General features: G+C 35.2%; 2 protein-coding genes across 6 annotated transcripts in view; one reads left to right on the top strand and one right to left on the bottom strand.

Annotated features, from left to right (window-relative positions):
* The window catches only part of ANGPT2 (angiopoietin 2), a 44,128-nt gene extending 41,707 nt beyond the window's left edge, over window positions 1-2,421 (top strand). For both annotated transcript variants that reach the window (XM_052809428.1, XM_052809427.1), the window contains one exon: window positions 1,110-2,421. In XM_052809428.1, coding sequence (XP_052665388.1) covers window positions 1,110-1,270 — 161 coding nt within the window. In that variant the 3' untranslated portion in view covers window positions 1,271-2,421. The remainder of the gene's footprint in view (window positions 1-1,109) is intronic.
* Window positions 1-25,660, bottom strand: part of MCPH1 (microcephalin 1) — a 129,799-nt gene that overhangs the window by 77,789 nt on the left and 26,350 nt on the right. For 3 of the 4 annotated variants that reach the window (XR_008238460.1, XM_052809424.1, XM_052809425.1), the window contains 3 exons: window positions 15,272-15,309; window positions 11,437-11,599; window positions 5,760-5,837 (listed from right to left, as the gene is read on the bottom strand). Coding sequence is in view for 3 of the 4 variants with exons in the window: in XM_052809424.1 (XP_052665384.1) it covers window positions 5,760-5,837; window positions 11,437-11,599; window positions 15,272-15,309 (279 nt within the window). In the remaining variant the exon portion in view is untranslated. Of the gene's footprint in view, window positions 1-2,544; window positions 3,291-5,759; window positions 5,838-11,436; window positions 11,600-15,271; window positions 15,310-25,660 lie in introns of those variants that run through there. The other variant, XM_052809426.1, reaches the window with a different exon arrangement.

The raw sequence follows: 25,660 nt of genomic DNA, 5'->3' as shown, positions 1-25,660 counted from the left end.
TAACATTCAGATATCAAAACATTTAACTCTCCCCCAAAAACCTGTTTTAGAGAGTCAGTTTGTCAGTGAAATGGCTCCTGATTCTTTAGGCACAAACTCTTTCCCTAATTATGCAGAGGAGAAGAGAAGCCCCAAAAGCTGCTGTATACTGTACATGCCATGGAAGGGTACAAGTATTTAATTCCGTATTTCAATCTAATTATGAAATGGCAAAGATACACCACATACATGAGATATCTACATTTTTCTAATGATTGTTCACTAGTTATTGGAGGTTTAGGTGATATTTTTATCTGGAACCACACAAGCCATTCCGTAATTTGTCAGTCTAGAATTCCACATTCTGAAATGTAAACAACTGCTTTGTGAATTTGACTTCTCTTCCTGTTATCTCTTAAGCAATGGTTCATTTCCCTATAGCACAAGTTGCAAGACAAAAGATAGCTTCAGTTTATCCAAAAGGATAATTGGATTACTGCCCTGCAAAACAGAACACACACATTATCGCCATCATAACAGAAGTATAAAAATATTATCTTATTAATAAAAATAAATTTTCCTTATGACCCACTAACAGGTCAGGGCCATAAGGATACAAAATAAGTTTGGGCGGCTTTTTTCTCCTTTTCCTTCTTACTAAGTTTCAGCAGAGAGGTTTTGAACTGATCTGCACAGAGAACCGAAACAGATAACTGAATTAAACCTCTAAAAAGAATTAAGAAAGGAGTTCAAGTCTGTGAAGAACAGAAATTTACCAAAGAGCAGATAAAAACCAAAGACAACTCAATACCATTGTAGTACAAGTTGAACTATGCCCTCAGACGGCCAACAATAATGTTTGATAGCGATTATAAATTAAGCTTGATTGAACACCTTGCCTTCTCAATTTTAAACTACAGTGTATTACATAAGCTTCAAGAATATGTAGTTAATACATAAATACCTTTCTTTTCTGAATTTGAGGCAAGTATTTTATGCTGACACTTCCAAATAGTAAGAATGAAAACCTGGGGTTAGATTTCTTTCTCATTTCAGGACAACAAAGTGACCTTATATACTATTTTGAAAATTACCTCTGCTGATGTTTTTCTTTGTTTTCTGTCTTGCAGGATGGTGGTTTGATGCATGTGGTCCTTCTAACCTCAACGGAATGTATTATCCATTACGACAGAACAACAACAAGTTCAATGGTATCAAGTGGTACTACTGGAAAGGCTCGGGATACTCTCTCAAAGCCACAACTATGATGATTCGACCAGCAGATTTCTAAGTGCTTTTGCATTATCTGAATTATGTATTGTATAGTCTTCAAAGACTTCATTTGCTGAGCATATAAACACACATCTGCAACTTGTCTCATTTTCAAGCCCAGAAAACATGCACTAGTGTTCTGAAAGGATCAGTTCCGTACAGTTCCTGAATTGCAATAGCCTTGATCACCTAAAGCTCATATTATTCAACCAGACACAAAGTCTAAAGTATCAACCTGATATAACAGTGGTTTGGCCAAATGACTGAATAAAAAGAACATCGAAGAAACTGTCAGACAACTTAAGGACTCTGTTTTACTGATCATTTATGTTATGTACGTGTTAGTAAATAACTGGAACTGTGAAAAATACCTAAAATAGTTTTAGAAATATGCATTTTGCCTCATCACTGAACTTTAAACATTACTCTAATATAAAACACTTAACTAGATCTAGAACTATTTATCTGTGTCATGTTTGCCTTTTGTGTACATAAAAAAAACACTGTTCTGTAATTAGCTCAATACTGTAGTTAAAGAATACATTCTTTCCCCCCCACAGTCTCCTAAACTTCTTACACTTATTCAGGGATTTTTTCCAATAGTCTGTATTACTTTATTTAACAGAGGACAAATAGCATTTAATTACTTTGCATTTATTCTTGGGAAATACCGTGTACAAAAAATCACCATTTCTTTCAGTTTGTACTTATTACAGTCACTATCTTTAAGTTACAAAAATCCCTGGAAATTACAATATAGTATGTATTTCTTTATATTTTTATGAAGAATGCACTTTTTTTCCTTTCCTTGTCATTTACCTGTAAAATAACTGATAAGTATTTTATAAACTGAGACAACGGCATTAACACCAGATGTCCGGTTGTCTATGACAATCAGTTATCACCTGGTGCTGTAGTACATCTATACATTTTGTAAAAATAACCTAAAGGAAAAACGTATGCATATTCTTTGATACAATTAAATTTATGCTCACGACTTAAGATACAAATTACTACATTTTAAAAACAGCGGAAAAAAACCCCTGAAAGTTATCTAAAGTCATACTGGGTTTTTTTTTTTTCAGTAAGGTTAGGACTTCTCCCTAGGAATTCTCCATAGGTAGGCCCTCAATGTATGCCGCAATGTGAATAAATTACTCTACTGGGTGATTTTTGCTTTTTTTTATTACTATATGCTTTAATATTGTGTACTGTACACTGCTGTTCAGATTGAAAAGATATTTCTTCATAAATCACAGAAAATAATTTTGTGGAGTTTTTTTTCCCCAAATTAACTTTAGGTTTTAATTCTCATGCTTAGTCTTTGCCTTAAAGTAATATTTTTGTAAAATTCTAATTTCAGCAGATGACTGAATTAGTTACAAGGCAAGAACATATCTCATACCAAAACAAAACAAAAACCCCAGACAACATTTCTGGAGGCTTACTTAACAAAAGGTATTGTGTCTTAAAAAACAGTAAATGTTTTTGAGAAAGATGGAAGAAAACTCTTCATTTTATACTGACAGTTATTAAAGCTGCTGTCAGAGTACCCCACCACTCCACCACCATTCTTCTTCACTGAAAATGTGTGTCAGCATTACTGAAGGGTAGCAGAGACACAAAATACTTCCAATATTACTTCATGATCTGATTTTAAATAAACCTAACAAATGTAAATTAACAGTCATCATCTGAAGAGTCGCATAAAAATCTCAATTCATTTAAGATTACTGTTTAGTATTTTATTGTTTCTCCTAGCAAACGTCTAAGGATATACATATCCCAAACTAAAAAAAAAAAAAAATCCTTCACAAAATTGCTTTCATGAATTTCTAAGAAATGTCTTAAAAAAGCAAGGCTAGCAGACAGCCACCAAGCTAGTAAAGGAACTCGACATACCAAGAAGAACACAACATACCAAGAGAGGCCGAGAGAGCTGGCCTTTTTCAGCGTGGAGAAGAGAAGGGGAAGAGGAGACCTTACTGCTGTCTACAACTGCCTGATGGAGGACACAGAGAAGACTGAGCCAGACCCTTCTGGGAGGTGCACCACAATGGGACAAGAGACAGGGACAAGAAGCAGCAAACACAAGTTGGAATTGGGGAAATTAGATTTTCTTTTTAATTTATTTGTTTATTACCATGAAGGTGGACTGGCAAGTCCCTTGGAGCAGAGCGTTGAACTAGACAACCTTCAGGGGTCCCTTCTAATCTAAAATATTTTATGATTCTATGAAATGTAATAGAAATGCTGAGTCTAGATTACTGTATTTCCTGCTTCACTGCATTTAATCAGACAACTAAAGAAAATACTCCCAATATTTGAGATAGTAAGCATATCCAGCCCAATAATCTTAAAAAAAAAAAAAAAAAAAAAAAAAAGCTTCTTAAAACCCATGATGGAATCTGTGGAATCTGGCACAGTATGAATGCTCAACCTGGCAAAGGAAAATATTGCTAACTTCTGGTTGATATTAACCTTCATGATTTTAGTAAGAAAACACTATATGACAAGAATAATTAAATATTGCCTGGCTAGTTTCGATTTCCTGGAAAAAACTCTTTATAAAGCTTAAGGCTTTTTGATGACTATTTTGGGAAAGTGATTGAAGATACTGATGTAGACATTTGAAGATACTGATGTAGACATTGAACGGATCAATTGTTTAATGAGACTTTCATTTTTAGGGAAAATGGAGTAATTTATCAACACAAATGTAAAATTTTAGAGTGAAGATGTTTTTAAATGACATTTTATCAAAATGAGATTGCATGGCTTAAACTGCAAACACCAAAGTGAAGTGAGAGGAGGACATTTTCGAAGGAATGCAATAATAGGAAAAAGAAGGCTGCAACAACTGCTTTGGACTTGGTACAAATAATTAAAACATAACAGGAAGATAACCCCTTCTTTTAATTCCTTCCTGTAATCAAATAAACAGTATATAAGACTAGAATGCACTTCCATTTTCTCTAAATACTTCTTAGGAAGCAGAAAAGAAATAACAAGAAAAGAAAGGGAACATAGACACCATTCATGCTCAAATAATAATCATATCTTTAAAAATAAGATATCTGTTAAAGTAAGAAACCAGAATGACTCAAGAAGGGAACGATTGGAAAAGTGATGGAAATGTCGCCTTGGACACTGACTTTGTTCCTCTGCAAGAGGAGCACACTGCAAACAGAGGCCATTCACATTCTCAGCACAACCATAACTTCCCTCAATTTTATCTTCTCACCATCTCTCAAGCCCTCCTTACTTCTGCTTTAGGAATAAAAACTGTAAACAGAATTTAAAAAACAACCCCAGCAGGAATCACTTCCAAAGAATGCCATGTATGTCGTTACTGATAGCATACTTGGTTATTAAAAAGGTAGTCTGAGAAGAAACAGAAAACTCGAACCAGCTTAATCTGAAGTACTGTGTTCTTTTTTCATACAAATACAGAAAAGGGGGGAAAAAAAGAACACATTTATTTTTCACATTAAGTTTTACCATTCTTAATGTATTTGCTCTGTTAAAAAAGATCTACTTTCGCCTTTTAGAAAAAATACTACACTATAATGGATGATTAATTTCTTTGGGCTTATTTCAGAATAACTGTTACAGTTTCCCTACACTTTGAGAACATACAACATATAATCATGAAAAAGTCTTCATCTCAAACATGTAAATTTACATAAATTATAGATTTAGAAAGCTAAAAGTTCTTAATAAAATTATAGTAAAATAAAGTTCAAACCCCATTAAATGTTCTTTCTTCAAAGCCCATATGAAACTTTGAGAAACAAGTAGCAGATGATAATATTTTTAACTAGCTGCTACAATATAGGAGAAATTGTGAAAACTTTTTTGGCAAACCTATTAGAGTGATTGACTAGTAACCTGCTAGAATTCTACTTGTTTTAAAACCAAAATAAAATTACCGTTTAATCAATGACAACACATGGGGTGCAGATACACCTGGATCTGCACAGACGCACCATACCCCCACATACACACTTTTGTGCTAGTTCACAATTCAGTACTTAAGAATGATCATTAAAGGCAGGAAAAATGCTTCATTTTACCTACTTAGTAGTTTTAGAAGCCCACAGTGATTTTGCATTGCCAAAGTCATTTTTGGACTGAAAATATTGAGGCCATGACCTGAATAATCTTTCCATTAGGCGATAACATGCCTCTCGAGTTTATATAAAAGCACAGATAGAAATAAAATATGCCACAAAGAAATTAAAGGACATTTGTACTTAAATAAGAAGTTAGTTTATTAAGACATTAATTGGTGAATCAATTTTTTGCATTTTCCAAGCATACCTAAGTTCTTGCACACCCTTCAAAAAGGAGCGGATGAAGGAGAAAATAACGCCTTAAAGTATTTGCTTTAAAAAAAAAAAAAAATTTCTAGTAGGCCTTCTTGTTCACAAAACCTATTTAGAGGGTCAGTCATTTTCCAGATAAACAAAAGAAACTTCACAAGCTTAAAGGGCCATTAAACTTACAGGAGCTGCAGGGAAGATGGATGAAAGCTCATATGGTTCCTCTGAGATCCAATGGCCCAATTCCAAAGACCACAGAACCTAAAATAAATTAAGTGGTAAGTAGAACTCTTATAATTTCTAAAATAGCAAACTCTTTGAATGTCTAATTAGAAGTAACAGTGCAGTTGCAACAGTTGGTTTGATATTTCATTTACCCAAACCAAATGATTTGCTGAAAAATCAAGCAATCAGAAAGATACAAATTTTGCAACAGAAACAAACCATTAGAATACCAAAGTCATATTTCTATGCATAGCTACATTAAATTTTAAAACCTTGTGAGGATATTAGAAAAGTCAATTTTTTGCATCACGATACATAAAATTAGAGTAAAGATTTGAAAAGGGAAGTCCTACTATATCAGTTCTGTTCTCTTGGTTCAGTTAATCATTGAACTTCATAAGGTTCCTGTTGGCCCATTTCTCCAGCCTGTCAAGGTCCCTCTGGGAACACCCATCTGGTCTATCAAACACTCCTCACAGTTTTGTAACATCCACAAACTTGCTGAGGGTGCACTCTTACCCATCATCCAGATCATAAATGAAGATGATAAACAATATTGGACCAGTATCAACCCCCTAAACCAGTATCAATCCAGCTGGATGCCTTGGAGACTAGCAATCCTAGCACTTTAGACTACCTGCAGACTTCTATTCCCATCGAGGCCATCACAAAATGGTTAACAGAAAAAAACTTACTTGAAATGGTTATATTTTCAGTTTCTGCAATACACTATATTTAGGTTTGGTTTTTTTTTTTGGTAAAACTTTTCCAAAACTTCTCTATCCAGCATTTTTCCTGGGTTGATTTTCTAAACCATTCTTCAAAACAATTTATCATTATAAGTCACAGCTGGTAGACTATAATACTAAAAGCCTCAAAAAGAGTGTTCAGAGACTATCCCTCAAGTGGTAAGAGCCTTGTTTTTGTGGGAAAATGGAAAAAGACTGATGTTCCGACCATGGCTCTGCCCTTGCGTCATATAAAGGGCATTTTCCTACTAATTTTTAGATAGTCTAAATTCTGAAGCACGCTTTCATGGAAGAGGAGTTTATTTTCTTCATTGGCTTCATCAATGTGAGCTGAGCCATAAAGCTTCTCATATAGGTAAAAGACTGGTAAGTTCTTTGCCAAGTTTGTCCACAACACAATTCATACATGCAACCTTAAAAACCACAGCAACCCCCCAATACCCTGCTGCTCCTACAGCAACACATAGTATTAAGTGAACAAGATGTGTACGTATACCCCCAAAATGGGATATATGGAATTTATTAGAAAGTAAATCCTTGCGTTTAAGATAATTCTACCTCTGGCAGTGACATTTTCCCTAAGCAGTTCTCTAGCCATTTCAAATAGATGACGTCTGTTTCTTACTGTTAGCACAGCCATGCACCATTGAACTGTTGTTATTATTCACCTTAGAACAAGCTGAATTTCATCAGCGCGTGAAATTATCCCCATGCTTGATTCACAATTAACTGAAATATTCTGTATTTTTTTTATTCTTTTGGAAGATGCCACACAAATCCATATATTATTAGTTTTAATTTAAATTCTAAAACTTTACCTCATGAAATTTGGGAAGTGGTGTTATGAGATGTTCCCCTTAGACAAAAACTGGCATAATAGATTATCAAGCATGATAAAGTTATCCTTTACAATGTTACAACTCAGTAACTAAACAAGATTCTAAGCTGATCTGACTGATTATAAACTAGTAATGTAAATCTTATAAAATGGCCTAATTGTATGTAGAAGAATAACTTTCTGTAAAGGGCTCTTTTACCCCAAATCTGTTGCTACAAGAAGCACATTGCAAACTGAATTTAGAAAGTAATTTTGTTATCAAAACCAAGTTCTGTAGTCTTTAGTCCAAAGTAGCTTATGCTTGACAACTTTCAAGGGAACCAGCAACCTCTACTATGAACTGCTACAAAAGCTGGAGTTTTGTGTGATGTGGCAAGTGGTGTTTTACTTGTGAGGGGAGGTGTCCAATTTTGCAGGCTATTGGAAGCGAACAGTGATTTTTTGTTGATAATGAAAGGCAGCATATCTTCAAACTTATTGTTGAACTTTAGAACAAAAATTCAAAGAATATTATGTTTACTTTTAGAAAACGCACAACCAAATATTTGAAAATGCAACAACTGTACAAAAAGCAAAAATAATTTCTGTAGTCATTCTATCATAACCAAACCTAAAAATAAGAGTTAAGCACATCAATAAATCAAGGACCTTTAAAAATATTCAAAACCTAGTAATGTGTTGCTGTGTTTAGCCAAGAAAAGTATACTAACTTCTTAAAAACATACAGTTAAGACTGCAACTTAGGATTTTAAGTTATAAATTTTAAAGTGGTACCTGTGTATGTTTTTTACAATTACTTTTTACAATTTACAATAAGAATATTGAAATCTGTTAGCTTTATACTTATAGCTGTATATATTTATTGCAAATAAAAGAAACTTGTTAATCCAAGCCATTTCTCTTTTAATCACAGTATAAATCAGCTTTAACTGAACCAAGAAAATTGTAAATTAATACAATTCTTAGAGACATGCTGCGTGAAAATAATTTCTTTGTAAATAACATTGAGCAGGAACAGATGTACCATGCTGTATAATGTGTACAACATGTCCTTATAGCGCCAAAATGATGTTTGTACCAAGAGTAACTGGCAAACACCACAAATAGATTAAAACATAAACCCAAAAGATTAGTTATGATTAAGTAATCCCATTTCATTTTCCAGGCCAATTCTACAGTAACAACCTCTATCAATCCTTGTAGTATTTACAGAATTTTGTTTGGAAATTAATTTTGTTTATCTTAACAAAAGATGGATTAATGCTTGTCTATTGTGGTTCTGGAATTGAATACAAAGGCATCATATCTACTTTCATAGATAAAAAGAAAATTAGATACAGAGTTCATGAACAGGTCCTGCAGTAAATAATCAGGTCACCACTCACTAAAACATTCAGTTTTCATGAACACAAAGGCAAGAGCTCTCCATTCTAAGTCACTGAAAGTTTGCTTCTGACTTTGCCAGAGAAATTTTCAAGCAGTGTATTTGCATAGCAACACTAAAAAAACTGCTTCAGATTCACATAGGACAAAACCAAGTTATGATTTGCAATATTATTCTTGAGTAAAGTACTTTTTCTTCGTAAGTCAGTAATGTCTTCATATTCAACAGTTCCTTAGAATGTGGAAAAAGACTAAGAAAAGCTGAAATACTTCAGAATATAAAAGTGTTTATATTGAGAAGTAAGAGCTATCTAGAAGTTTTCAAATCTGCAGTTAGAAAAGATTTAGCTTAAAATGTAATGATAAAGCAGTACAGTATGGATCAAGCATTAATGCTGGATATAGGAGTATCATAAGTTAGGAAAAATACACCTGATAACATTGAGATATTAAGAATGTATCGGATTCTAGTAGAATGCAGTCTTGCTGGTCACGGAGGACACAAGAAAGGAGGAAATAGGGAGGGAAGAGAAGAGTGGGAAAAACATAGTTTTTCTGTGGACTTCTTACAACCTTAAAGAATGTTTTCCTTGGCTTTGGACTCTAGAATCAAGTTGATGAATCTTCTGTTACTTTGTCCTCAAGTATGGACTATTTTATCTAATTCAGTAGCAGGCAGCCTGTATGGCATGGAGCTCCAACAAGTGTCCTGCGTGTTATACAGCTGTAAGGTTAGCCTTGGTGCAAAGTTCTCCTTTGCATATCCACGCTAGCTATGTTCTTTTATTCACACTATAAAGGAAAATTTATGTCAAACATCAAGTTCTCAAAGGTCTGAAAACACACTCTTTGACTAGTCATTATTTAAGGCCTCTTACCCATCCAGCTAGCACACCGAATGATCATACCGTATTTGTACTTGAATAACTCATCTTGAAATATGTAAATAGAGTGCTATGAAGATTAAATGTCTAATGGTAAATATGATATTATTCCAAAATCCATCTTTGAAAAGACCATTTTAGGTTTTTCTCAGAAGAAGAAAAAAATATTGCAGCCTATATTATGTCTCCATGTTACAAGTCAAAAGGCAGAAGTAGATAATATTTCAGCTTCTTAAAATGTTGAGAAACATCTTCAAAAAGACAATCATTACTGCTCAGAATTAATACCTGGTTTAAAAGGTACTACGGATCTCTCCAGACTGATTGATTATTTTATTTGAATATTGAACTGAATTTAATATCCAATTTGAAGTATTTTACCAATGAAAGTACTTATGGTAGGATTGACTACAGTATAGAAAGGCATTTAAAGGATTCAGTATTTTAGCATTAATAAAAGGAAGAGATTATTTTGCTTGAATGAAATTCTCCTGACTAATTTTCTACAGAATTCCTCATGATGGTTAAGTAAGGCTTCAGCTTCTCTTCTCTAGTTAAAGTATTCAGTTAACAAATTTGGGTAAAAAGGTGGCAAAATTATGCCAGTGACACAATTAGAAATAAGACAATAATGCTCTTACATGATAAGATGCATAGATTTAACCAGATTAAGAAATATTTTTTTTTTAAAAGTCCGAAGAAATATTTTCTTTCAACGAAATAAATGACTTAATTACTTGAGGGATTAGACATTTACAGACAAAGTTGTACCCAGCCTCAGTGAAAGATTTAAGCACAGTTCTAAAAAAATTTGAAATAGCAATATTCACAGATAAGCAGATACTGTAAGAGTGAACAAACTTGTGAATTGGAGAACTGAATTCTGAAGTTTTCCTCTAGTTCCTTCTCATGTGACTCTCCTAGTAACTTCAGAACTTTGTCTAAATAGCAGCCCAATAAAATTAGTGAAGACAGCTTCAGCATTTGATCCAATAATATTTTCAGGAACAAACTAATCCTTGGAACAATTCCATTGAACTTATTGGTATTATATGAGGGATATAGAGGATCCTGTGATGAGTCTGAAAGGTAGACTGTAGGACAGCTGGAGAAAATCTGGCATTGCTACTAGTCAGTACTGGTGTTGATGTTTTCACCGTGGATTGGTTCAGAGAAGCGCAATGCATAAAATGGGCAATGAAATTCCAGGACAGCAATTGCCTGAATACTGATTACCCAAATACTGCCTTATGTGCAAAGATAGGATACTATTTTACTGGATTTTTATAGTAGTTATCTACATCTTTAGCTATCTTAGTAGTTATTTGAAGCTTTTTCTCAAGGAAATATACAGCTTTCATGTTTGACTACCCTGTTACGAGAAAGTAACTTGTAGCAACTATGTTGTTACTTGTTTAAAACTCCATACAAAGCTAAGTGTGGGACAGCTATTTAAATGTATTTCATTCATGGACACATGGAGTCATATAATAGTTGAGGCTGGAATGGACCTGTGGAAATTGTCTTGTCCAAACCCCCTGCTCTTAATGTGGCCAAGGATGCTGTTGGTCTTTTCTGCCACAAAGGCATATTACTGGATCGTTAAGGTGACCAAAGATGCAAACCCCTTTATTCCAAGGGAAATTAATCACCAAGAACTTCTGAAAACCCCAAAGTAGACCATAACAGCTTCTTCAGATAACTACATGTATAACATGATATTTCAGCTATACAAAATAAGTTTAATTTATTCTGTAGTAAAATTAAAAAATATTTCTTACCCATTCGTAAGAAACAATCCAACACCCACGAGCAATTCCCAGCATAACATTCAAGGTACGACGAGGACTCCCTGTAACTACATGACTTGTTGTTTCACATACATCATCTGAGAACAAAAAGTCTCCAAGTTTATTCACCACCTGAATTACTGTATTTTGCTTCCTAAAAAGAAGAAAAGGAAGAAAACCATACAATGTTGAATGGATATGCAGAATTATAAAAGCATATACACACAACACAAATTAACTCAAACTCACCTCATTTCTTTCTTCACTAATCATTTATCCTTTTCTTACTGAGCCTCTACCCACTTGCTAGCCCTAAATTCATTAGCCTTCCCACAGAGTCCAAACAGACCCTTTTCTGTCATCACACAATCATATCTACTTGCACATCAAGGCTTTTTTGTGCCCCACATCGATCTTGTGTGTTTAAATAGAAGCTTTTGAGGCAGAAATTATCTAACATATTGTTTGTGTACAATGCCTAGTACAACAGAGCCTCATTCTTCGTTGCTTTTGCAGTGCTATCAAAAAAAGAATTACCAGGAAATGTAAACATTTAGACACAGCACTCTTGAGAGGTTTTCATTAGGAAGCATCAGATTTTCAGCATCAGAATAAAATACTATGTCTAAAGTTAGAGAGAATTCCTAAAGTTCTGACTTGCTACCTATATATCTGAGCCAATATTTCTATTAAAAAGTTACTCATCCTTAAATACAATTATAATTAAATATATAAAATTAAATATAAAATCCAGAATGGCCACCTATTACTGGAATTCTAATTTGAGTTCTCTACATAGCTACGCTGAAGCACATAAATACATCATCATGAAAACATTGAGATCTTGGTATCACTATAGAAAAGCTGTTGCATGAGAACAATGTATTGTTCTTATTATTACTTTTATGAATCATTATTATAAATGATCATTAAAGATCTGTAAATGAAAGCCCAGTTTCAGTGCCCTATCTGCTCCCCCAGCTGACTTGGAAATGTCCATAGCATGCTACACAAGATAAAATAATTAAGCACAACCTTGAACACAGTCACATCTATCACAATGGTGATCCTCTCAGGCAAAACATTTAAGTTAATCACTGACATAATGCGAGTGCACTCAGAACATCTCCAGAAGCCTCTGGGGTTACTTCATTCTCACTACATTTCACTCCAAAGAAAGTAACTCAGTTAAAAATCCCCAAATACCCCAGCTAAACCAAACTCTACTTAGAGGAACTCTAACAAAACTGCAATAAACTCTTCACAGAGAATGCAGCAATCTATTTTTTAAGAAGTTTCAAACAAATAAACGAATAGTAAAAGCAGTGTAGCAAATTAACTTAACACTTAAGTCAAAAGGTGATATTGTATGTGGAGACACTTGAAAAAAAAAATCAAACCACTGACCCTCAGTCCAGTGTGAATTCTGGCCTGGGCTATATGGCTTTGAATGTTACTAGAATATTTACTACTCCCTTTTGATTTTATGAGTTTTAACTTGACATAGCCTACAAGTGAACATTTTTGCAATGTTGCAACCCATAGGGGATGCCCCTGCCTAGACTGCATGCTCAGGGGACGCATTTCCATGCTCTGCCTGAACATTTTCTTAGTTCTCACTTATGTCTACACAAAATTCCTTACAATGAGAGGAAGAAGTCCTGTTGTACAAAAATTGAATCTAAGATATCTTATAAATTACAGTGAAAACTCACTAGTTTATACTTCAGTCAGCTGGAAAAACTGATGGATGCAAATTTATAGCAAAATCTCACTGAATTTGTGATTCAGAACAGCAGGTAGCTGCTGGCTGTGAATCAGTGAGTAGCATTTAATATAATCTCAAAACCCAATGCCATGAAGCCACTGAACTCATGATCTCTAAACCGAATTTCTAATGAACCACTTTTGAGGCTGTAGCTACGGGGTAGTTGAACTGGCTTTTCGCCATTGGGTTGTACTTTGGAGGACTGTTTTCTGTTCTTTAGTTCTTTCAGATGGAGTCCCTTTCCCTTCACCCATTTACAGGTCGACAAATGCCTACAACCATAGACAGCCAAAAGCACAATCTTGATGAAGTTCTGAAGAAAAGCAATTTTTATCACCATTTTTATTTAATGAAAAATTAATTGGCTGGGAAAAATCAACATACAAGCAACATAAAAGTAATAATATATTAATAACCTCTTTCAACAAAAGAACTTTTTCCCCAGCTCTGTCAGGATTTGTTCTCTTCTTTTCAGCAGATCACAGCCTCTATTTTCCATGACTTCTATCTGCACTGTAGCTATTTACCTCCCCCCCAGTGATCCTGTATTGCATGACTTGCAAAGTACACGTTAGAGTCTTGGTGTTACTATGTCCTGGTTTTGGCTGAGATAGAGTTAATTTTCTTTCTAATAGCCGGTATAGTGTTACATTTTGGATTTATTATGAGAAGAATGTTGATGACACACTGATGTTTTAGTTGCTGCTAAGCAGTGTTTATACCAAGTCAAGGATTTTTCAGCTTCTCATGCCCAGCCAGCAAGAAGGCCAGAGGGGCACAAGAAGTTGGGAGGGGACACAGCCAGGGCAGCTGACCCCAACTGGCCAAAGGGGTATTCCATACCGTGTGATGTCATGTCCAGTATATAAATGGGGGGAGTTGGCCTGGGGGGGATTGCTCCTTGGGAACTAACTGGGCATCAGTCAGCGAGTGGTGAGCAACTGCATTGTGCATCACTTGTTTTGTATATTCCAATTCTTTTATTATTATTATTATTGTCTTCTTATTACTGTTATTATCATTATTATTTTCTTCCTGTCTGTCCTATTAAAGTGTCTTTATCTCAACCCACAAGTTTTACTTTTTTTTTTTTTCCAATTCTCTCCCCCATCCCACTGGGTGGAGGGGAGTGAGTGAGCGGCTGCGTGGTGCTCAGTTGCTGGCTGGAGTTAAACTACAGCACACTAGCATCCAATCACATTAAAGACAAGAAAAGTATTAATGCCATTTTACGTTTCTGACATATATTAGTATACTTGTTAACAGCTATTGACAACCATTTACAAAGAATTTCTAAAAGGATAGCCACTAAGTGCTGTTTCTGAGTACTTATATCTATCTAACTGTCAAGATTTAATTACTTCAAACCTGAAACAGATTTGTGGGTAGTAGAAATATCTTGAGTTTTGAAAAAGAATTCAAAAAACTGTGACCAAGTGTAGTATAAAATACGGAATTGTATTTTTGTTGGATGTTCTTTATGTTGTAAGACTTTTAAGAGAACGATAAGAGCATGCCAGAAAATTATTAACTCTCCTCCAAAATATGCAGTGGCAGCTGCTTCTAATGTTTTGAAGCTAAGTGGCCAGAAGGCCTACAATTGATATTTCTTCAGCAACTATTTATATGAAAGAAAACATTTTGAACTGATGTTTCAGATTATGACTTTTTAAATAGTAATAATTAAAATGTATGAGGAAAAAGCTAAGTCTTGGGCTCAAAGTCTGAACCATTTACTACATAAAATTCCTTTTTACGCTTCCTTCAGAAAAATACAAAACTTGCTTAAGATTTTAGTTTCATTGCTCTGAAGCCCTGTTGAGCTCACCTAAGAAAGTTACTTCAGTCTGCACCATAGCAACACAAACATACACACACACTATAGATAGCAATGACATATACATGTATGCATGTGCTTCTAGCTAGAATACAGAATGAAATAAAGAATTTTAATATACGGCCCAAAGATAAATTTCATTTTGTATAGGCATAAAAAGATTATCAACATTCAAGTTTAAACAGTGTGCTGACTAAAGAGTCAAAATGTTTAATACTTACTCAGAAGACATACTCGTCATAACTAGTGTCCTTGTTGGCTAGAGATGTGAAAGAAACATGAAAACATAAAAAAATCTGAAAAGTTTTCCTCTTTGAAAAAAACCTTAAATTAGAAACTATTCCATTAAAAGGACTAAACTACTTCATAATTACAGTATCACTTGGGGAAGAGGCTGCACTAATTAACACATATACTAGAAACATTAAACTTTGAGGACAAGGAAGGAAGGAAAGCCCTTCTTCACGTCTGGTATCAAAGCATCCAATATAGCAGAAGACAGGAATGTAAGTCTTCATTAGTAAAAACAAAAAGCAAAGGATTTCCAGTCTGTGACACCACAGAAAAAAGGATAGTATTTGTCTTCTGCCTTTTCCTTCTGATCAGATGGAAAGGAAAAGGCAGCTTACCTTCAACAAAGAAAACCTGTAATTTAAAATTATTCCAGTTTCTTCCAAAAGAAAGGCAGAAACTGGCTGAGATGCTGCAGAAACAAGAGTATATTTATTGTAAAGTATAATTTTAATAATTTTATTTTTATTTTGATAATGTAACTTTTTAAAAATTTTCTTGGCACAACTTCAGTATTTTAAGTCCAGTTTTTAAGTAAACATTCTTTCACTTTTAAATCTTGTCTAGTGAATAAAAGTTCTCCAAGTAATATAACACACAAGGTATACTCAAAAAGTACAGCAATCCTCAAACCAGCAACTGAGACACCTTAAAAAGCACCCCCTCCCCTTCCTCTACAACACCCCCCATAGCTTATGTGCAAAGTAGGAGTTTGCCCCATACAGACTTTAAATAAGCTTTTTAAGAATTAGCATTAGAGAAGTCAGAAGAGGAAGAAGTAGCCTTTGTTCATCAGCAATGACCATGAAAGCCTCCAGCATGCACAAAGGTAAGACTGAACATGAATTTTAGCAGTATGAGAGAAATATATAACTGAACATAACATGGTTATCAAAAAATATATGTAAGAAGAGGTTTTGAAAATTTTAGCTAAGAATTACTTGTAGCTACATAAACATGTACAGGTACATACACATCAACATTTTAATTTTGTAGAAAAAGTAGACTGACTGACTTTTATACAATGATTTCAAACAACTCCTAATTTTCAAAATCAATATATGAATTTCAAATTATTTCTCTAGATAACTACTGCTCCATAAGAAATAATCATTCTCATTTCTGTCCCTCCCAATATATTACCACAACCACAAGGGGTAAGCTGCCAAAGTCTCTGCTAAAATTCAGTTTCATTTGAGTAATGTACTGAGCTGAGACCAGAAAAATATTTTGAATGAGATTACAGCTGGTAGCAGAGGCCAAAAAAAACCTCGAGGGCAACTCATTTTACCCAGTAATGAATCACAGAACAGAAGAGAGAACATACTCTGATGCAACTCCATCCATCCTCTCTTACCAGTACAGAACTGTTCTCCATTAAGTGTTCAAGCAATTTGTCACGTTTAAGGATGGAGTTCCTTGGAATTATCTCTGTAGACTAACAGACTGTAGACTAATAGCGTGCACCATGACTGTTCATTATATGAACAATCTTTGCATAAATAAAACAATTTAGATACCATTGACAAGCTAGATATTAAAGATAACATAAGATGTAGTCTTTTCAACATACACATGGTAATTTCATTCTGGGCTTGAGTAAATCTGAAAAACATAAAACCCAGATACTGTTTTCAAAAGTCTTCAGAAGCAACAAAATATAGCATATTGAATAATTTTTTACATTCATGATAAACATGCTCTCAGACAACATTATGTAAGCTATACAATACTTCAGAACTGAATATATATAATGTGAAAATGTAAAAAAAAAAATCAATAATAGAATGGAATAAAACTCCAAATGAAGAAAGGATGAAACTTTTATACTGAAATATTTCTTTGAGAGAAATTCTATGCAGTATTTCTGAAAATGTAAGTTTCCAAATTCTAACATGTTGCCAGCAATACTTACGGATGATGCCTTAGCCTACTGCTAGCCTAACAGCTGAAGAGAAGATAATATGCACTTATCTGTAATCAAATTTTGTTGTGTTCTTAGCCAAAAGACCTTCTACTACATTACTTTCAACTACAAATAAGCAGTCACATTGAATTGCTCTTGGAAGTTCCAAGAACTTCACAGCTTCAATTCCACATTTGAGTTTTATACATAAAGAGTATGAGCAAAAATAACAACAATGCAGCAATATATATTAAATATATCTATCATAACATTAATATAATTAGTATTAAATATTAGGTAATATAGACTCAGAATTTGAGTATATACACTTAAAAAGACATCTAGTAAGGTGTGTAAGGGTTCTTGTGGCAGAAAGACTGCAATATTAGGCACTCTGCTGCACAGGTTAGGTGAGATCATTGAAATCGGACATGGGGCCACATGATACAAGAGTGGACATACCTCATACTGTCTTAATACACGCTGTTGGATTTGCATAAACTGAACATTAAAGGATCCTGGGATGTGACAGCCTGGAAAGGCACAAAACATGGCTTAAAAGCAAGGTTTTACTCTTCTCTCCAATCTTTCTGGGCTGAAAACCTCCTCTATGTATGCTTCAGCATGGTCATGATGTTCTCCTTCAGTATCTGAAGCTAACTAAGCCTTACTGCCATCAGAAAGAAGCTCTTTGGCTACAAGTCTGGAGTTAAATCCACACCAAAGAATTGCACTAAGTTCTTGGGGTCCTTGTATAGTAGTAGCTCCAAAGCCACATCCTGATGTGCCTGTTCAGAATGTGCAGAAAAATACCCTTCCTCATATTTTTTTATAAATGAAATGTCATGGAAGTATTACTAATCAGACCACCACTTGTGCCAAACTTGGGTTAAAAAAAAACAAAAGCATTACTACAAACCAAGGCCAGAGCAGCTTGAGATCGTACAGCTGCTTCTTCAGCTTCAGAGCAGAAATGTTTGTTAACAGTTCCTTAATACCTTATTTATAGGGAAGTGAAAATACTGGATCTGCACAAATTGGGAAACCTGCAGCCTGTCCTGACATTACCCTGCAAAGCCAGCTTTTGAATTATACCTTTTATGCTACAACACATAGCATACAAGATGGTACAGTGAGTATTCTGGGCAAATGTCCTGTCAGTGAGCTTCAAAGTGATTCAAAGACTCAAGAATGCAGAAGGATGCATACAAAAGGTAGCAACCAGAATAAATTTAATTTCTTCCAAACTATTATTTCATTTGCATTCAGAACTGCATATTTTTGCAAGTTAGAGGTCATTTGCTAAGCAGACAGTATTTTATTGCTTCAGCAAAACAAGCAGAGAACTTAGCCAAGCTATGTTTTAATTTTCAGCTGTACATTTTTCAAGTTAATTGCTTCCCCTGCCTTGCTATGCAATTTTTCTTCTATGCTCTTTGTGTCTGTTTTGGTTTACGTTGCTTTTATTGCAAAAAATTTTTTTGAGTTAGCATTTTCTTTTCTGACCAGCAAAAAAAGACATCTGGTGAGCATCACTATGAGTTCCAATACACATTTGTAGCAGGATTATTATTAATAAAACACTGCGAAAGGTGGTATTAACTGCTCCTTTTATTTATCATTAATCTCTGAATCCTGAAGAGTTGCATATCTGTACTCTAAATCAGAACATACTTCCTTCTGAATTATTTTTTAGGTCTGGAATACAGGCTGTGTTATAAATGACATGCTTCAGCTTTCCTTTATTTATTTCTTAGGAGCACAGTTGCATTAAGTATTTCTTTAGAGTCTGTCGACAACAAGATTTTTCTAAGTAAGTCATCTTAAATTTAAAACATGCATTTTGGTAGCTCAAAGGAAATAGTATTTGTAAATCTTCCCAGTACTTAAAAGGTGTCGTGATACTTCCTGTATGTTAACTGACCTACACCACAAAAGGCATCCAACCTCACAATGTATTCTTTCTTTCTTCTAAGTTTGAGCAGGTGTATCTTGAAGCTGAAGGACAATAAAAGTCCTGTTTTGTACAACCTGCTTTTCAAGAAAGTGAACTCAAATTTTGTTTCCTTAAGAATGTCACGAACCATTTTTCATACGTGACAAGTGAATTAAAATGTGACCATAAAATATGTTTTTTCCAGGCCTGTTCTCAATAATAAAGTGCGTTCATGCTAAGAATTGTCTTGATAAGAATAGTTTTACATTTGTGATGGGTTAAATTCTACCCTAAGTATATTAGATCTCATTTTGTCTTTGGGTCAAGAACTCAGACCTCAGATATTTTTCAAGAATGGATTTCAACCAATAAATAGGACTTTCGAATTGTATATTACTTAGTCCAAATGCTCCTCTTATGCCTTAAAGTTGACTGAAGTTCTGAAAGAAATAACTTTCAGCGTACTCTCAAACTCAGATGCATGCTGTGATGGAGTAAAAAAAGACCTTCACCTTCAGGACTCAACAAGATACCCTATGTAGTTTGCCCAATATACCAGGGATAAAGGACTTTTTTGGGGGCGAGAGAGGCAGGGGGAAGTAGTGCATGCATGTGCAAATAAAGTGTAAGGGAGAGTACAAGATTATTACGCTATCTGCTTTGTACTCTTCCAATCCTTTTTTCTCTGGCTATTGTAGGTCAATCAGATGGTTCTGAAATTGGTTCAGAACTGGTATACTCACGTTTGATCTTTGCAACTGTATTTCAGAAGTAACAATTTTCAGTCCTACTAGTACATAAGCCAAAAAACAGCCATGCATAGCATGGGAATATTCAACAATCAGGTTAATTTCACTCTGCTTTAATCTAGGAAGGTTGTAATGAGGATCCAAAACTTTAAGGCTGTTTTTAGAAACAATCAATAAATTGTGCTACATTAATTTATTCTATTCAAGTAATTGTGGCTCATAGCTGGAAATAATTGGTAATTGTAATGAATGAGTACTATTCAGTAGTTATATACAGCAATTATTCAAAGCTGCAATTTACTTTCTGGCTGGCCTTTCTCCTCTTATCAGTCCTTTGATACTGATATTTTTCCAGTTTCCTCTGGCTGCAAACTCAATTTCAACTGTAATTTCCTGACTAAATATATGGTCCTAAAAGATGTGAAAAATGCACCCATCCTAACTAAATTGATACTACCATGGGGAAAGATGAAAAAACAAAGCAGGCTATAAGAAGACAGAAAAATAAGATGCCATGACAGGTGCCTGGGCATCAGCTTTCCTTTGCTGCCAAAGATGAGAAAAAAAGAGAAATCCTGTAATCACAGACATAGGAACGCCTAGAACTTCTGTTGGCAAGATTAAGGATGATGAATAGCTTCAGACTTTTCAGATTAGCAGTGTCACAGTTTACAACTTACTGACATTTTCAGTTTTCCACATGCAACCATAATAGCTAACAATTATCTTAAAAAATCAGCCATGGGGGACACAAAACTGTAGCAAGGGACAGCTTTCACAGCATTCTGCAACTTCAAAGGACAGGTTTATCTGGCTGTGATCATTAGCAAAACTAGAGACTGACTGTTTCTGGTAGGACAAAGATTGAGGGGAGAGCAGATGATCCTTTCCACCCCTTTGACTGCAACCAAAGATTTCCAAGTCAATCAAACATGACATGAAAAAAGCCAACAGGCATTATATCATATCATTTCTGCAAGCACAGGCAGCAGTGATTCCCATTCTGATGGGAAGCCCAAGCCTTTCCAACAGGTACAAATTAGGGGTTGGCTTCCCGGTCTGCATCGCTCAGGAAAAGAAGCAGCCCAGTTCTCAACTGTCTTTTATTAGGAAAGTTTCACCTCTAGACCATATAATGTGAAACATGAGGAGACAGAGGGAGAGACTGCCAGTGTGACAGAAGGGAATCTCAAGAAGTGGGATGCTAAGGGGAGGAGAAAGCTACTTTATAGTTTAGATTCTAACAGAAAATTAAAGCTTGGGTGAAGGGAGGACACTACCTCACCCCCAAAAAGTCACAAGACAGGAGAAAGAGGAACAATGGTTATCATGGGGCAACACTATGTTACAGAGAAAACTCATACATGCAAGCAGAAACATTTTAAAGACCCCCACTAAGACATAAATTAATTCTGTCATTAGCACCAAATAATGCCCTATGTAGACTCACCTTTCCAAATGACCTGTAAGAAAGCCAGGCACAGTTAATTTTTTTCTGCTGAAATTTTAAGCAACATGAACTTCTCCGCCCTGCCTGCCAGCTTCACCAAGGTTAACGGAAATAGTTAGTACCCTTCTGTGAAACATTTCAACAAAAAATTAAGCATGATGTAGGAGTGAATCTGTTTCATTTATTCAGACATTAAAAACTGTTTATGCTTTCATAATGATCCAATGAAGTGAACAACTTCTTTGGACAGCTAACTTATGACCAACTAAAAGCACTTCATAAAGGCTTCAGCGGAGATACCCTATGCCCTAACTGTGAGATAAAAACCAAGCCACAAGGGTAGTGGGCAACAGTAGAGTAGCTTCAGTGAAATGGATGGTTTGACTTTTAAGCCCTCATCAGCCATCCATTCCATTTTTGGTAATGGTGGTTGCCACCCATTATGGAAGGCTCATTAGAAATGGCATCTGCCTCAGCTACTTCATTGCAGACATCAGCGGCTCAGTTAACACTGCTCACAACAGGTCACACATTGGGCAGAAGCACCTGAGGCACAAAGAGACACACTTGCATTGCACAGGCTGTAGGGATGGAACCATTTTAAGAGGGAAAGAACCATTTTGCATCACCCCAACTGTTAAATGCTGGGTTTGCACAATTATTAACACCATGAAGTTAATTTGGATCGTTGAAGTCTTCTGGAGATCACCAACTATGAGTGGAATTTCAGGTGAAGATACTCCTGAACACGTCAAGCCTGGATTTATGTTAAGTTTGTGTTAAGATACAAGACTGTAAACTTCAGTAGATACCCTGCTGACAAGATTGTAACCCACTTGATGATAGTCAACAACCCGAGTTAAAGATTTACTGCCCTCTAGGCAATACGGTAAACAACCGAACAATACTTATTTCAGGCTTTGAGATGCAACAGCAATATCATGAAGGGTAGAATAATAATTAAAAAAAAAGAGAAACAACCACTTTTTTATTTTTAGGATCTTGAAGGATTAGGAACTAATCATACATGCACACAAATCTTTCAAATCTTTGTAGCGCACGCGTGCGCGCTTATGATCAACAGCCACTGTTTTCAGCATTTCTAATTCTTTATACTAGTAGGAAGTAGTACATCTGTTAAGGAGTAATGTGGTGCAAGATTTTTTCCTATTTAACTGATTGCATATTTATACTCTGTTCCACGCAGAATTATGAGCTCATAGTTCAAGTCTACAAAGATCACACCACTAATCCATAAAAAGTTTAATTTCAGTGTAGAAAAGAATGGTTCTATTTGTTAAATTATTTTAAAAAATTGTTAATGAAGACATGTCAAATGCTGATGAAATGGAGTTTAGGAAATCTTTCTTTCAGACTGGTTTTCAACAATATTCAAGAGCTGTGAGGCTATCATTTAGAAAGCAGTTCCATCAACTAAAGGATTTCTGGCCTATAGAGTCATGCCAGATACCAGTAGTTTTATGTAGGGCGTTCATTTTTCCAAGAGTTAAATTTGCCAAAAAAAAGAGGATCTAACCAGCAGTTGCTTTTCCTCCTGGTAGTTTCTGATGCCAAGAGGGAAAATAGGTTCAGTTTTACACTGATTCTTTGCCAAACCAGCTGCAGTCCAGTGGATTGTTTGGTTTTCTGGCATGACAGTTAATGACCTCGGTGTCAAATGTAACAGTGCACCCCAAAACTAGAAAAGAATTGTGATTTACCAGTAACTAGAGTTAAGTTACAGCATACATACATACATATCTTCAGCAGTGAGGTATGTATGTCTCAAGCACGGACTGTATGCTCTCACTTCTTACACAATGTTTACGTACTGTTCCCCTCATGCTCTGAGCCCGAAAGAGTTGCATTCTTGCACCTAAGCCTCCCTTCCACCATCAAATCCAAGAAAGCCATAGACTTTTAAATAAAAGGATGGAGATGGTATAGATGTACTTCAAATAACTTGGAATTCTACGATTTTATGCTCGGTGCTTATCCTGATCTACTGTTCACCATGGATAGCTCTCAAGCAATTTCCTACTTGCCTAAAACTAGTAATAAAAAGTTATGTTCTGACTTTACGTGAGACCTCATAAATAGTCTCTGGACCAAAAAATCACCATACCTACCAATCTTCGGGGGTGAAGAAACAGTGAAGTTTTTTTCTAAGTTCTCTGCAGACAAAAATCAAAACTCTCTGTATACTTAAGCCTCTATTTCTTGAATAAGGTTCTGAAAAAGAACCAATACATTAATCTGTTTATTGAACAGAAATTTAGTGACAATTTTATATAAAAACTTGGGCAAATTCAAGTCCTTGATCTTAACTACCCTGCCTGCTAAGATGACAAACTGCAAAATCAACCACCTCCTATGTTACTGTCACGGCACCTATTTCCAATGTTCCAAACAGCAACCCATACAAGAGTGTGCACAACAGCTGCAAGTGTCCCTGGGACAACAGGAAACACGCTAAACTTGAGTTGAGAGGAGGTTGTGCCTTTTGCCATAGGAAGGTACTGACCTGAAAAGACACTTTTTTCAAGTTAAGAAATAGACCATAGCACTTCAGTAGGTAGTCCAGAATAGGAAGCACAAAACCGATCATAAAGAGAATGGTTTCTAGGGACCCAAGGCCATGAATCAGCCCACTAGGTCCACCTACAGGAGATTTTCCTGGCAGGAATGATAGCATCCCTAAGTGGTGATAACGAAACTGTTGCCATTAGGACATGGCCGAAAGCACGCACTGTAAGGTGCAGCAGCAGATGCATCCTTTACAGTGCCATTCTCTGAAAAGCTTGAGCATGACCAGTAAGTACTAAGTTACAGGCAGTATTTTGAGACTGCTTTTCAAATATTTACTAAGAATATTTTCAGTGCTTTTAACCATGTTGTATTAACCTTGCTGATACTTATTTAAGTTTTTCCTACACATCACTCTTACAGCATTCAGTATTTTTTAAATACATTAGGCCAATACGAAGTTCTTAGATTTTTTTCATTACTTTATAGCAAAAGAAAGAAAACTATTTTATCAAATGAGTATCTGCATATTCCATTTATATGAAACAAATACTAACATTACTTATTGATATGACATTTTGTTCTCAAATGCAAATATTATTACAAAACCTGGACATTTGGAACAAACAAATGACCACAGCTATATTTGGGATATAGGAATAGCATACGCTGTGTCTTGCCAGTAAAAATAAACTTTCTTGTCGGATTTCAATGTCCTGTTCAGTGGCATATTTCAGACACTCCAAGGAAGCAAGTTCTCCGCAGTGATGTATAACATTAGATCCTTCTGTCACTGACACTTTCAAAGTTAATTGTCCGACAATATAGTTTGCTCAAAAGCTTGCTTCCCAACAACTTGTTTCTTCAACTTTATGTTGAGTCAGCTAGGTAACTACAATTAAACAATAATCAACTATTCAGTTGTCATCAGCTGGGGTTGGTCAGAAACTTTTAGGATTATTTCATGTAAAATGAGACATCTTTTAAACAAGAAACATTCTAGGATCAAATCAGATATGCATAAAATCACACCACCAGACATTTGGTCAATACCATAAAAGTTTCTCAATGGTACCATGAAAGCACTCTTATAATTTGTAGCTTCAGTCACTCATCTCATCACTACACCCAGAAGCAATCAATTTGAATAATTTTCAATGACCACTTGTCCACCACCCCCATTACATCAAGTATTTTCTCTAGACCTCAAACATGTACGTAGTTCCAGCTTCTTCACTGTTAACTATAAATGAGCTTGCATGCTTCCACCTTGTCTAATTGCTACTAGTTTAATATTCAGTGTGGCTCAAAGTCAGTAACATTTCAAGCATTAGTGTTTAAAATATGTAGCTACTCAAAGCAACTACAAAGACAAAATTGGAAGGAAAACATAAAAAGATGTTGTCCCCTAAACCGATACAATCTGTTTAAGACAGTCTACAAATCTTGCACATATCAAATAGACATAAAGTTACTTTCCTGAATGTCTGGCAAGATGCTTCATGGTTTATAGTTACAGGTTTTTCAGGATATTAAAATTTGTTTCACCATGAATAAAATATTTTCAAAAGGAAGGATTTTGATAACAGGATCTAATGATGGCCTGCTTCACACTAATTGTTCCACAGCATGAGCTTAGATTCTTTGTAAAAACTTTCTCTTCTTTCAAAAAATCTCTTAAGTTCAGTGTTAACGTTACCTTCACCCAAATCCAAGAGCTACAGAAATACAAGCCAAGATTAATCTGTTTAA

Source organism: Harpia harpyja, chromosome 15 (assembly GCF_026419915.1).
Source record: "Harpia harpyja isolate bHarHar1 chromosome 15, bHarHar1 primary haplotype, whole genome shotgun sequence".
Taxonomy (NCBI): Eukaryota; Metazoa; Chordata; class Aves; order Accipitriformes; family Accipitridae; genus Harpia; species Harpia harpyja.
Note: the sequence above shows the minus strand (reverse complement) of the source record. Positions and strands in the feature narration are given on the sequence as shown.